The sequence below is a fragment of the Capra hircus genome, chromosome 1 (genome assembly GCF_001704415.2).
Source record: "Capra hircus breed San Clemente chromosome 1, ASM170441v1, whole genome shotgun sequence".
In the NCBI taxonomy this organism is placed as follows: domain Eukaryota; kingdom Metazoa; phylum Chordata; class Mammalia; order Artiodactyla; family Bovidae; genus Capra; species Capra hircus.
Genome location: NC_030808.1, coordinates 68,411,020 through 68,424,603, shown reverse-complemented (window position 1 = coordinate 68,424,603; position 13,584 = coordinate 68,411,020). Strand labels below are relative to the sequence as shown.

The 13,584-nt window shown below is 47.5% G+C and overlaps 1 protein-coding gene across 5 annotated transcripts in view; it reads right to left on the bottom strand.

Annotated features, from left to right (window-relative positions):
- The window catches only part of LOC102173333 (kalirin), a 513,182-nt gene that overhangs the window by 297,115 nt on the left and 202,483 nt on the right, over positions 1-13,584 (bottom strand). For all 5 annotated transcript variants that reach the window (XM_018045796.1, XM_018045804.1, XM_018045808.1 and 2 more), the window contains exons 2-3: positions 10,507-10,581; positions 3,060-3,174 (exon numbers count right to left, since the gene is read on the bottom strand). In XM_018045796.1, coding sequence (XP_017901285.1) covers positions 3,060-3,174; positions 10,507-10,581 — 190 coding nt within the window. The remainder of the gene's footprint in view (positions 1-3,059; positions 3,175-10,506; positions 10,582-13,584) is intronic.

Sequence of the window (13,584 nt, the reverse complement as noted above, 5' to 3'; positions counted from 1 at the left end):
ATGATAAACCTACCAGAAAGAAAACCACAGCCTTCATATTTATAAAGGGGACACTGTAATAACTCATAAATTATCACAACCCTCTGTTTAATCACCTATTCTATAATATAACAGTGCCCCAAATGGCCATCAAGCTGATTGGTTCCTTAGAGTCTGGGATCCTCTTTCATCACTTACTGGTCCTGTTCGCTTGTCTTCTCTTGCTTCATCCCTATGCTACCAGCACAGTTATATACTGTGCTGTCTGTCCTTTATGATTGCTGGTTTGGCACTCAGTAGGGAAATACTTAGGTTTTTCCTAACTTTCTCAAAATGTCTGTTCCTGCTCACCATGAGTCCTAAATCAGCCTGGCTTATCGAGGCTCTAAATATTTGTAAAATAAACAAATGATAAATGCTTGAATAAGTGAGTGTCACCCACAGGTGATTACCCCAGTCTGAAGAGCACATTCCACCTGACAGAAGCCTAGCTTTATAGCCTCCTTGGCCATGACCCAGAATAGTCTATTTCTTCTAGTCAGGGTCACCTGCCTAAATCTAGCTGTTCATTTCTGCAGATTCCTTTCTTTCCAAAGCCAGGGCTAAGCAGAAGAATGGCAAACACTATCTGATGTGCTAAGTGCTTCAGTTTCCTCCCCAGACCTCACTGTCATTGGAATAACCCTGTTCAAGGTTTGTTTCCAACAGTCATCACGTGTGAACTTGTGGCCAACAGAACTAGGAAGCGATGGGTGGGGATGACTAGTTGGTAAGCTCTTCAGCCTGCCAGGTACACATACTCCTGATGAACATAGGCCCCTTGGGAGGGAGGCAGCAGGCATCCCTGAACAATTTTTCCCACTGAAAGTAGCAACAGCATTTTTGCCTCCCACCTGCCAGAACCTGTGAACGTTTTCTGTTCTCAGGAGCCTAGGATGCAATGCTTGGGACTACCCTCAGGGAAGCAAACAGCCTGAGTCTACTATGCTCTTTCAATGACAACCTATTGTTTATACTTTTTCATGACCTTCCTCCCAGCTCTTCTTGAGTTTTGTTCCCCTTTACCTAGTAGAAATCTTTTCCTTTTTAATTGCTTCCAATCCTTTTTGTCCCAGCTTTGCTTAACAGTCAGAATTAATAAAATGTTCTTCCAATTCTTTCACTTACTATTCTAAAGAAAAGAAGAGTGTGCATTAGCTTCAGGGATGTGATAAACCTATCAGAAAGGAAAACATACCCTTCAGGATCCCAAATTTCTTCTGACTCTGAAAGAACTAAGAGTCTGTCATTGGTCCCCCTGAAAACTCTTCCTGTAAATTGCTTTAGGAAATGCCTGGTTTTATGCCTGTTAGTAGTATACTTGGCAAAGATGCCTTTAAAACTGCTTAGCCCCTCAATGGCTAAATTGCTAAATTACCTACATCAATCATGGGTTATTTAAACCATCTCCTTGCCTCCAAGACAGACGGGAATATTTCTTCTGAATAAAGACCTCCGGGCGGGCGTGGGGGGTGGGGCGCGGAACCCTTCTGTTCTATTCTTTATCCAACTCTCTTGTACTCATAGTTTAGAAGCTCTTCTTTGTATATAGCTAAGTCCATTTCATTGGAGCTTAAGACTTCTTACCTTTTTTCTGGTTCTCTGTGGATATCATAAAGAAAAAAAAAAAAGCCACCATTTGACATCTATTTGTTCACAGCCTTCTGCTCAGAGCTCTTCATTCTGTTCAACATCTTTCCAAGCATTTGATGACTGCCCTTAAATCCCCTTTACCCACCTGCCCACCACCATCCACCAATCCTTGTACATGTGTCTCTCCCATAGCTATTTCAAATGCAGTGACTGCCTCAACTGACATCTGTTTCAAGAACTTAATCAGCACGTTCAACAATTATCCAAGGTCTCCCCACAAAGGCAGAGCTCCTCTGTGCAATTTACTGATTCCTCTGTAAAATGCAGAGAGACAAGATGAAAGTTCTAAAAGCCCCAGGCACCACTTCTTATTTGCCACAGCAAACACTTGACAGACTCCAACCCCACTAAATCAGAGAACAGAGTTCTCACTGACCGTGAACAAGGATGGGGAGAGCACTAGGGTAGGAGTCAGGGGGGCTCTGAACCAAGCTCTGCCACTGACCACCACCACCCCGTAAGCAACTCCAATCCCACACAGATGTTGCTTCCAAAGTAAAACACGACATGCATTTGCCTGGATTACTGCTCAGGGGTCTTCTGGCTCTCCCATTCCATGTTTCTCTAACCATGCCAAGGCCTCTCCTCCACCTTCTTAAAAGACAAATTCCGTGTCCCTAGCATGTCCCCCTTGCCACCCTCTGAGCGCAGCACCACCTAGAAACACTCAGAAACCAGTGTTTCTCAATCATTTTTTAAAATCATCATCCTGCCACAAGAGGCTTTTTATACTTTTTTCCTTAATCACCAATGAGATTTTAATACCATGAATATATTGTATATATGTTTATGCACTATATATTTAGCTGTGCTTAATACATGAAAGTTTTTGTGTGTGTGTGCCTTACACAAGAACCAATTCGCATCCCCCTTGGAGGCAATATTGCCCCCATTGAAAATGCATGACCTAGATTGAGCTGAAGGCTGCCTCTTGAACGATATAAGTGGAGCTATTTGCCCTAAACTCTAAAAGCTACAAACATATTCAAAAGCCAGAGGTTTTAGAAAAAATCCATTACACAAGCCAGAGTGGAATCGGCCAGAATTTCCATTTCCCCAAGGCAAAGAATGGCTTCCCATCCCTGCCCCCCCCTCCCCCAGGCCACACTGTCACCTTGTTCCAGGGCTTGTCCTGGTCCTCTAAGCCTGGAACCTTCACCTCTGCCCATGGTTCCAGCATCCAGCTTCCACTTTGTTCATATGAATCCCAGCAGTAACAATGGGAAGGATGGGAATGAGGTGAACAATAGGTACTGACGTAACAGAAATAATTAGAATCCATTCCAAGGGCAAAAACAGCCAGGCCTCTGGCAGGGATGGAGGCTCACTCCAGCTTAGTTGCATCAGGCCAGCTTCCCCCTCTCTCCCCTGCAGAACATTCACCTCACCTTGGCACGCTGGCCAGATAGGTCACCAGTTTCCGCAGGTCTTCCTGTCTTATTCTGTCATGATTGCTGCGAGCAGGGAAGGTCAGGATGGGTCCACCTCGCTTATCACGGCCCCCTGCAAAGAAGAAGAGAAGGGTGTTTAAGAAAAACCAGCTAGAAACTGTGCCACAGAGGAAAAAGAATTCTTCTGAGTGCTAGATAAAACAGGCAGAAAGATGGTGCCCAGAGAAACCTGGTCACTGCCTTGCGCAAGGGCATGGAGTTTAGATTCATAACCTTGGGCAAGTCTTTCAACATCTCTGTTGCCTCATCGGCAAAATGCAGATGAAAATAATGATGACTACATTACAGGGCTGCTGCAAGACTTGATAAGATGGCACGTGGCGAAGCACTTTGAGAAGTAGTTGCTACAAATATGAGATGATAACAAAGGAGGTGATAATTGCTCTTACTGAGAAAACAGCCAATAAAAGTGCTATGGTCTTTGGAAATTCAACCTCCAGTTTACTTCTCTTTGCAGACCTCTATGAGCAGAGTGCTCAGGGTTAACTGAATACCGTGGTGAGAAGCCCTTAAAGCATCCAGCTGGGACATCACTGCTAGGAGGTTTTTAGATTCATAGAAGAGACCTAAGTGTGGTCTACACAGCCAAGGATCCACCCCTGCCTGCCTGTCTGCCTAAGTGCCACCTCTCACTCCTGCTGGAGGAGCCCATGAATCTTCATTGGAAATAGGATGCTCAAGGTCTTAATCACTGCAAATGCATATGTACACACTATGATAACAAATGTCTTCTAAACATCTGGTTTAAAAAAAAGTGGGGAGGAGTAACTGCGATGATGATCATTGTTTGCTATCAGGATGCTGGGGTTTTACATGGTTGCTTTTTCTTTCCTCTATTTTCCAAACTTTCTACTCATGATTTATTCTGCGATTAAAAATTTATTCATTAATAGATGCTATGATAAGGAAGCAGGACCAAGTTTCTCAAGAAGGTTAAATGAGGACAAAGCTAAGGTGCAGTAACTGTGTCCTTACAGGCACTGGCTATTTCACAAAGAAGACTCTGTCGTGATCTCAGGCTGCCACCTGACACCCCCAGAGCAGGTCTACAAAGGGGTCTAGTGCAAGAGGGAGGAAGGGCTGGCGAGGCCACCACCAACACTGGAAAACAAGCTTAAAGGTCAGCACCTTGAAGAAGGGCACTTTCCAAGCCTCCCAGGACCCCACTCAAATATGAGTTCATGAATATTGTTTCCCTCTGATTGTGGGGTCCAGAAATCACAAGACAGAGGGAGTCTCAACAAACAAAGTCCAACTTATTGCAGGATACCCCTCTGGAAGAAATAAGAAGGCTGCAAGGAGAAAAAGGCCAAACAAGATCATGGCCACTGAGAGATTTGGCCCTGAAGAAAAAAATATTTCACCACCACCATCTAGTCCCTGCAGCCCGCACCCAGCCATATTTGTGTACACATACCACAGAGTTGGATCCTGACCCCCGACTCCAAACCTTAAAAACCACAGGCTCTGGGCTCTGAATATGGATGACCAATCTCATTTCATCTACCTTGGAAATGATCTCCATCTCCCAACTGCCTTCACAGGGGGAAAAGGAAGTAAAGGGATCAAGAGGAAAGTTTCCTCAAAGCTAGGAGGCTCTCCCTCACTATCAACCTTCACATGCAGTGTTGACCTCACTTGAAAGATTTTCACTCTTGGGTGGTTTTAACTGCAGCTATTGCTTTTCTCATGGTCCTTCCTCTGTGGATGGTTTAAGAGTAGAGCTAAGGGAATATGGGGGGCCAAGGTTGGTGTGATGGCAAAGACTACCTAAGAGGCTTGGAAGGATGTGAGCATTGTCCCTCCTGAGCAGAAGCCAGTTCTTCCCTGGGAGTCAAGAGTTTCATAATCTTGGCTCCAGAAGGTTCCAGATGGTGGTGAGTGGTGGCAGGGGACGTGGGGTGGGGAGGGTGGGGGAGATGACCCAGGGGAGTGGAATCCCTTCCCTCCAGGAAAAATGAATGGATATGGAGTCCAGAGGGGGCAGCAGGACCAAGCCAGGTATTTTTCAGAAGGAAGATGAACTTGCAAGATTGTAGGAAGAAAAGGAGGAACAGGCATAAAGGAAGAGAATCTGTGCTGGAAGGAATGGGGACAAGGGGTGGCTCAAGGCTTCAGGACAGGAACAAGAGGGGGCCCTGCCCTTTTGTCTGTGGTAGACTCAAAGAGGAGGGAAACAACAGACATAAGGTAGAAAGACAAAAAGTTCAGCCTGCCTAGGAGACACTTTCTCTAGGTAAAATAGTGTTGAAGGTCAAAATAGGCTTGAGGTACTGGGAAAAGGAGGATGGACCATCTTTGGAGAGTGTTCCTGGAGAATGGACAGCAGGACTGGGTACGATGTAGGTTTAAGGGCAGGTGCAGGGTATCTGGCTTTAGTGAGAGCTCTGTTGAAGGTCTGGCCATGGCGTCCATGCTAGCCTGAGTGAAAGCAGAACAGAGCTCATGCATAGATTAAGTGGGGAGGAATTGGGGAGGAAGGAAAACGGCCTGCTTCTTTGTGAGTTCTCAAAGGAGAGGGAACAGCATATGTTTTATTTACCTGATATCCATACTTCCCCAACTGATAGGGGAACACCAGAAGCGGTCATGGGTAAGAAGCTAAGGCTATAGACAGACATATCAAGGTCAAGGTCTTGAATGTGCATGGCTACAGTAAGGACGTGGAAGACTTCAGTGCCAAGGAGACTGAGGAGCCATGAAGCTGTAGGATTTGACTGATAATTAACATGAGTGCTGAGGTTCCAGAGGGCACTAAGTAGAGATAAAGAATGAGAACCCTTTGCTGAAGTCAAGGTGCATTGTGGAGTGGGCCCCAGACAGTGGAGACAAAAAGAGCAAAGTTTTTAAAAGATGATAGAGATGGTGGCAGGATCTTCAGCAGCGCCATCCCCTTACTTATCCAACACCTGCTGTTTGCCAGTTAACTGAGGCTTTGGTGCTGGGAATAGAGGATGGGAATATAGAGGATAAATAGGGAGGGAGTGGTTTGATGTGCTAGAAAAGGCACTGGTCTCTTTCTGCAAAAGCAGGGCAGGACAGGGCTAGGTAGGAGGCAAGTTCAAAGGCAAGGGGAGTTAAGGCTTTGCTGATTGAGGTGGAGGAAGATGGCACTCATATTTTTCAGGGGGAACCAGGCTCCAGTGGGGACAAGTAGATTATGGTAATTTTGGAGGAGGACAAGAAAAACACCTCTAGGGAATCATACCAAAAGTATGGCCCATATAACTGTAGTTCTGCAAGATGCTGATGGATACACAGGGTATTTTTAAGAGAATGTGTTATTTGTATTTTGGGAAATGCTCTCGTGCTTTGAATGGACAGTCTCCAAGAAGGTGGCTACAATAGGCAGCATCACCCAAGTTTACTTGAGAGTAAGCCCTTTTTTCTTTTTTGAGGATCATCTCCTGTACCTGTTGTTCTATGGAACGTGCTTTGAGACATGGGTCCAGAGTATGAGTGGCGGTACCACAGCAGTGTGGAGCTCCCCTGAGAACAATGGGCATGATGTTGATGGCTGATAAGGTGGCAAAGAAGGACATCGGGAGGAGCCAGATGAGGGTGTGAGCACACACACAGAGCAGGGTGAAAAGGGTCTGCACAGGGAGGCTGGAGAGAAGGGACAATGGGTGCTGAAAGAGGGAGGCAGAAGCACATGAAGGAAGCTGGAGAGAGGGCAGAGGGAGAGCCCATGGCTGAGGACTCAAAGCAGGATGGGGCAGGGCTGGGAAGAGCCCATGGCTGAGGACACAAAGCAGGATGGGGCAGGGCCGGGACGATGCAGGCTGCCTGAGCACAGCCGCAGGTTCAGCTGCACACACGTGCACTCGCCCACACACTGGTGGGCCCCACAGGTTCGGCTGCACACACGTGCACTCGCCCACACACTGGTGGGCCCCACAGGTTCGGCTGCACACACGTGCACTCGCCCACACACTGGTGGGCCCCACAGGTTCGGCTGCACACACGTGCACTCGCCCACACACTGGTGGGCCCCACAGGTTCGGCTGCACACACGTGCACTCGCCCACACACTGGTGGGCCCCACAGGTTCGGTTGCACACACGTGCACTCGCCCACACACTGGTGGGCCCCACAGGTTCGGCTGCACACACGTGCACTCGCCCACACACTGGTGGGCCCTGGGTTATTCCACATGCACGTTCCCATGGCAGCACAGCTTCCCCTCGCCTTGGCCACACCAGGGCACCAGCAGGGGAGGCGGCTTAACCAGCACTTGGTTTCTCTGCTCAGCACTTCCTGCAGGGCTTCTTCTCAGAGAGGCATGGATCTGCTACACTGCATTACTTAAATCTGGGTTTCTTTATTTTTATTTGTGTGTTTGGTCTTCTAAAAGCTTAGGATACAAGCGCCTTTTTTGGTTTGTTTTTTTGTTTGGGGTTTTTTTTTAGCTGCAGCCAGTCATCTCCCTGGCACCCTCAGTGTCCTTACCAGGCACAGAAGGACAACACTCCCTAAGCCCCAAAGTTCCTGGCACCACTTGCAAATGAATAAGACTTACCCCCACATAGAGAACAGGCTTGTGGTTGCCGGGGGAAAGGGTGGCCCACATGGACACATGGGCATGAGTTGCCCACTAGCCCCCTTGGTCCCACTCTGGGAAGCAGCTACCTGCCTCTCGTTTGACTGACCATCTTTCTGGCACATTGCTGCTCTGTACACCATGAGGACACCTCCTGACACGTGGAAAGCTCTTTTCTAGGGCTGGCTGGACCCTGCTCCAGGGCTCTAATGGAATTCACATGGGAAAAAGTAAGCCACAATCAATCAAGCTAGGGTCCCAATGCCAGACTGTAACATGTCTGCATTCATATGCCCTGAACTGCTGTGCAACAGGATGGTGCTCAAAGAGTATGCATTAAAGCCAGGATGGCCTCCAGGAGGAGGCAAAGTGGGAAGCAGAGGAACAGCTCAAAGTTATGGGGAAGGCACTGCAGATAGAGGGAACATCAGGCATAAGAGAACAGAAGAATGGGCAGGACACCTGGGGAGAGGTAGGACACCTGGTTAACCAGCTTCAAGGCATTAAAGAAGAGGAAGAGAAATGCTCTGGCTCCCTGGAGACTGTGGGCCATGTCCTGGGAGCCCAGATGATGGACAGCAGTAGAGGTCAGAGCCCTGGTGCTACCCAGCAGTCCCAAGACTTCTACACAAGGTCTTCCCAAAATGCTCAGTGAGCACTCAGATCCAAGTCTATGAAGGCTTCAGAGGCTGTCTTCTGTCTCCACCTATACTGAACTAGCTGCCACCTGATCGAGTCAAGGATCCAGCCTGAGCTTCAGCTTCTTCAGTGACAGGGGCTCATTACCTAATAAGGTATACCAGTGCCTAATGCTAATGGAGAAGGGCAACTTTCCAGCCACTCTCTCTCACAGCAAAAACAGTAGCAAAACACTCTGTTATTATTACCACTACACGCTGCGCTTAGTTGCTCAGTCGTGTCTGACTGTGCGACCCCATAGACTGTAACCTGCAGTAGCCTGCCAGGTCCCTCTGCCCATGGGGAGTCCCCAGGCAAGAATACTGGAGTGGATTGGCATGCCCTTCTCCAGGGGATCTTCCTAACCTAGGGATCGAACCCAGGTCTCCCACATTGCAGGCGGATTCTTTACCGTCTAAGCCACCAGGATACCACTACTACTGCTACTACTACTGCTAGTAATACAGAATGCACTTGGTACTTACAAAGGCTTGACTACTCCCATCACATACTCTGCCTTCACGTCCCATCCCTACATTCGGAGTTATCAGCCTCCCCTCTGGTCGGGTGGGAGACTCCTGCTGCTTGGTTTCTCCTTCCTCAACCCCCCTCTTTCTCCCTTCTCTCCGTTTTGGCTGTCACCCATCCACGTGCCCAGCAGTGCCTAAGGAGTGAACCCCTGCACTGAAGGACTGCGCTGGCCCTTTCCCTGTGATCCCACTGTCACTCCTTGTAGACGGCCAGAATCATCCGGAAACAAAAGTGAAGCTTAAGTACCTGGGTGTATTTTTTTTTTAATGTGATGCCTGGCTACTCACACTGCCACTCCCCCAGCCCCTGCTAGAGACTCTGAGCCAGGAGGCCTATATTGATGGCCTAGAACTGGCACCCATAGTGCTGTTGGTACACCTCATAGTTCAGTTTCAATTACATCAGCAATTACCAGACTTTTTCTTAAAGGGTCAGACAGATGGCCTGTGGTCATCTGGTCTCTGGTAGAACTACTCAGCTCTGCTATTACAGCAACAAAGCAGCCATTGGCAACACTGGTGGTAGACTGAATGATGGTCCCCAGGCATATCAAGCCCTAGTCTCTGGAACCTGTAAATGTTACCTTATTTGGAAAAAGCGTTTCCATAGATAGTGATCGTTAGGGCTCTAGAGATGGGAAGATTATCCTGGGAGGTCTGAGTGGGCCCCCAAGTGAAGTCACAGGTATCCTTACTGTGAGGCAGAAGGGTCTGACACAAACAGAAGGGCAGAAGGCAATACCACCAGGGAGGCAGAGATGGGAGCGACATGGCCACAGGCCAAGGGGATGCTGGCAGCCCCCAGAAGCTAAAAGAGGCAAGAGTCAGATTCTCCCCCAGAACCTCTGGAGGGAGCACAGCCCTGCTCACATCTTGATTTCAGTGCAGGAAACTGACTTGGACTTTTGGCCTCCATAACTGTGAGCGAATACATGTCTATGGTGGTAAGCCACCAAGTCTGTGGCAAGAGGAAGCTAATACACTACTAAATGAATGCACATGGGCTATGTTCCAATAAAATTTTATATGCAAAAACAAGTGCCTGGCCTGCAGCAAAACACAGGCTATAGTTTGTTGATCCCTGAATTAGACATTAAAAGGACTGGGTGCACAAGATATGCTATAGAGAAAAACAAAAAATACATACAAATACTCACTTGAGTTCCCTTTGCTAGAAGAAGAGATAAGGAAGAGCCAGAAAAAAACTTACATCTCTTGTCCTTGAACCACTCAAGAGATGAACCAAAACAAAACCTGTGGGAAGGTGTGAAGGGGATAGACCCTTGCATCTCTCAGAGGGGCCTCAGCAGTTCCCACAGGCCTAACAGGCCTGGAAGGGTAGGGCAAGGTGAGGTGGATGTGCATGGGTGCATGACGGACCCACCTTTGGTTGTCAATGTCCTCCAGAACACCCAGTGGGGACCAGAGTGCTCCTTTCCCTTTCTGCCTGCCTCTGGAGAGAGGAGCAGCTGCTTTGAACATCACCTCCACCCCCATCTCTTTCTCATTTGCACACAAAGAAGTGCATGCCTGAACACATTCCCAACACACACACACACACACACACACACACGCACACACACACACAAACTTCTCTAGATCTGTAACAGAGGAAACTTGCATAGACACTCACCAGACACGAAGGCCACTTTTTCCTTTAGGATGGGAAGGACATCAGAAGCTTTCAAACCATCATTCCGAAAAGAGCCTGTCAGAGAACAAAACAGAAGGAATCAGAGTGAAAGGGGTCAAAAGACTGAATCCCTTCGTTCCCCCTTAGCTTTTCAATCCCCTCATGGGCCAGAAAATAATGCCCTCTCTAGGGCCCACAGCCTAGCCCAAGAGCAGGAGAGGCTCCACAACAGAAAGGACACTTTGACATGATGCCAGTCCACAGGGGTGACCAAGAGTATGCCCCTCTGGGTCCTTTTCAAGAAGAGGACAGTGCAAGTCACCCCCCCACACACAAATATACACAAAGTACCATGTCCTGGAAGCAAAACTACAGCCCCATTGCTGTGAACTTGAAGATGGGGGCTTTCTGGAAATCGTTTTTATACTTTCAATGCTAGCGCAGTGGCTGGTACATAGTGAATGTTACACACTAGACACTCAGTAAATACAGGTCAAGTTAACATCAAGATGGACCACAATGTCCTAAATAATTCCTTTTGCTTTTTCCTCTACGTGGCATAGCAACTGTTAGTCTTCATTTTACAGAGGGAAAAAGTGAAAATTCCCAAGTGAGAAGCAAAGCCGAGTGCAGCACCATTTTCCAGCTCTCCTCCCTTCCCTTCAGTGTCACTGCCACCAGTCCACAATGAACGACCGATAAGCGATGTCAGTTCCACGGGAAGCAAATGCACTCCCTTCTTCAGCAACTCACTCTCTGCCTAAATCTCATTTCTCAGGTGGAAAGTCATTTCTGGGGTCCAGCTGAGCTCCTGTTAGGAGGCTGGAGGCAGAGGCCTGGGGCTCACACAGAATAGAAAATAACAGTGTGCCTGGAGAAACAGCAGCCTCAGGAAGCGAAGGACAACCCAGGCTGGTGTGAGATGTGTGGGAAGGGAGGACTCAGCTTACACATGCACACATACAAACTCCAGGCCATCTCACCGCCCCTTGTCATTTATCCTGAGTACCCCAGAGGACTCTTAGGGAGAGCCAGCCCACACGCAGAGCCCTGCAAGCTGTAAATGGAATTTCTGCTGTGTACCACCTCCAGGAACATGGCACAGAGGGACCCCAGAAGAAAGGCAGCCCTGTGTGGGCTCCGTGGGGCAGAGCTGGAGACCACGGATACCCCTTCAAGTGCCTTTCTCCACTTGGCTTTCCCCCTTGTGCTCCCAACCCGATAATCTACAAAGGGGAGAAACGTGCTGAGCAGGATGGTCTTGCTCAAGGCATCTCAATTCTTCATCACTATTTCAAGCTTCCAAAATTGTTGGGAATTCTGGCAATACCCCAGGACTAAGATCACTGCCTAGAGAAGGGAAATAAGACAGTTGCACACTCAACCAAAGAGGAGAAGCAGGCCCAGAATGCCAGTGTCCATGGTAAGAGGTCATATGCTAGCCCAAGACAAATGTACAAAGGATCTCTGACCCTTCCATCTATTTCTTCATTTTCATTTTTCACTAAATGTAGACAGTGATGCTTTTTGCTCATCAGTTGCTTCTCTTTACAAGCTGACCCAGAGCAGCTGATTCTGAAGTAACCAGCTGCAAGGCTCACTTTGAGAAGACTGTGGGCAATAGAGGAAAAAAAATAACACCATAAAAAGAAAGTTCTAACTATAGAACTTTTTGTACTTTCTATCTTTGTTTCTACTGATCTTTATGCTCTGACTTTATCTTCCAACAAAGGAAAGCTATTAAACCTCACCAGTAGAAAGTAATTAGGATCAACGTGCTGCTGCTGCTGCTAAGTCACTTCAGTCGTGTCCGACTCTGTGCGACCCCATAGACGGCAGCCCACCAGGCTCCCCCGTCCCTGGGATTCTCCAGGCAAGAACACTGGAGTGGGTTGCCATTTCCTTCTCCAATGCATGAAAGTGAAAAGTGAAAGTGAAGTTGCTCAGTCATGTCCGACTCTTCACCACCCCATGGACTGCAGCCTACCAGGCTTCTCCATCCATGGGATTTTCCAGCCAAGAACACTGGAGTGGGTTGCCATTGCCTTCTCCAAGGATCAACACAAATTATTGTAAAAAATTAAAAATAGATACATAGATAATTTTTCACCATGATGCAATAAGAATAAGCTTCAGTTTCCTGGGCAAGGGAGAGTCCTACTAGACTTTACCAGCTAGACAGAGATCATCTTTAGCACATGAGTTATGTGCATAGAATGATATATCTGCATCAAAAGTTTTATTTTCATATAAAATGTGTCCTTCCAGATTATTTACAAGTTCAAAACCAGCAAGATGCAAGCTAATGAAATATTACTGTATAATAACAATCCACATAACCCTCTTGTCTCCTAAACTCTTGTCCTGTTTTTTTCCACTGTTGTTCCTCTCCTGTTAAAGTGTTCCTCTCCATGTTAAAGTGAAAGTCACTGTGGCCTTTTCCTTCTCCAAAGGATCTTCTCAACCCAGGGATCAAACCCAGGTCTCTCGCATTGCAGGCAGATTCTTTACCAGCTGAGCCACAAGGGAAGCCCAGTAAAGTATACAAGATGGCTCTAATTTCCATACAGTTCCCAGACACGTAAGGAAGAAAATGCTATAACAGAAGCAAAAGGTTACCCATCCTGCCGCCTCCCACCTGTGGAGAGACAGAGAGAGAGCGCTTGGAATTCCATTCTGCAGACCCCACTCATCAAGCCCCACCTCCTCCTTCTCCACTCCAGACTCCAAGGCCTGAGAGAAGAGGAGCAGCTTGTCCAGGCAGCTTGCAGTTATTGCTCCAAGTACATGTCACTGTCTTGGGTTGGGCTGGTCTATGATTCCTGGCAGGGGATGCGGGTCCTTTCTCTTCCCAGGCCAGAGTTCCCCCATCCAGTTCAGACCACAGCTGAGCTATCTCCTAGGTTGTGTCCAACCATAAGAAAACCTAAAGGGTCCAGGTTTACAAAATCCCTAACTAAAGGATAATCATTTCCAACAGCAACAAGATTTTTCACATTATAAAAGGATGTGATCCAAGGTCTCTTTAAATAAAAGTGGCCTTAGTGGTTTGAATTAGTTTCTTATTTGCCAGAAATT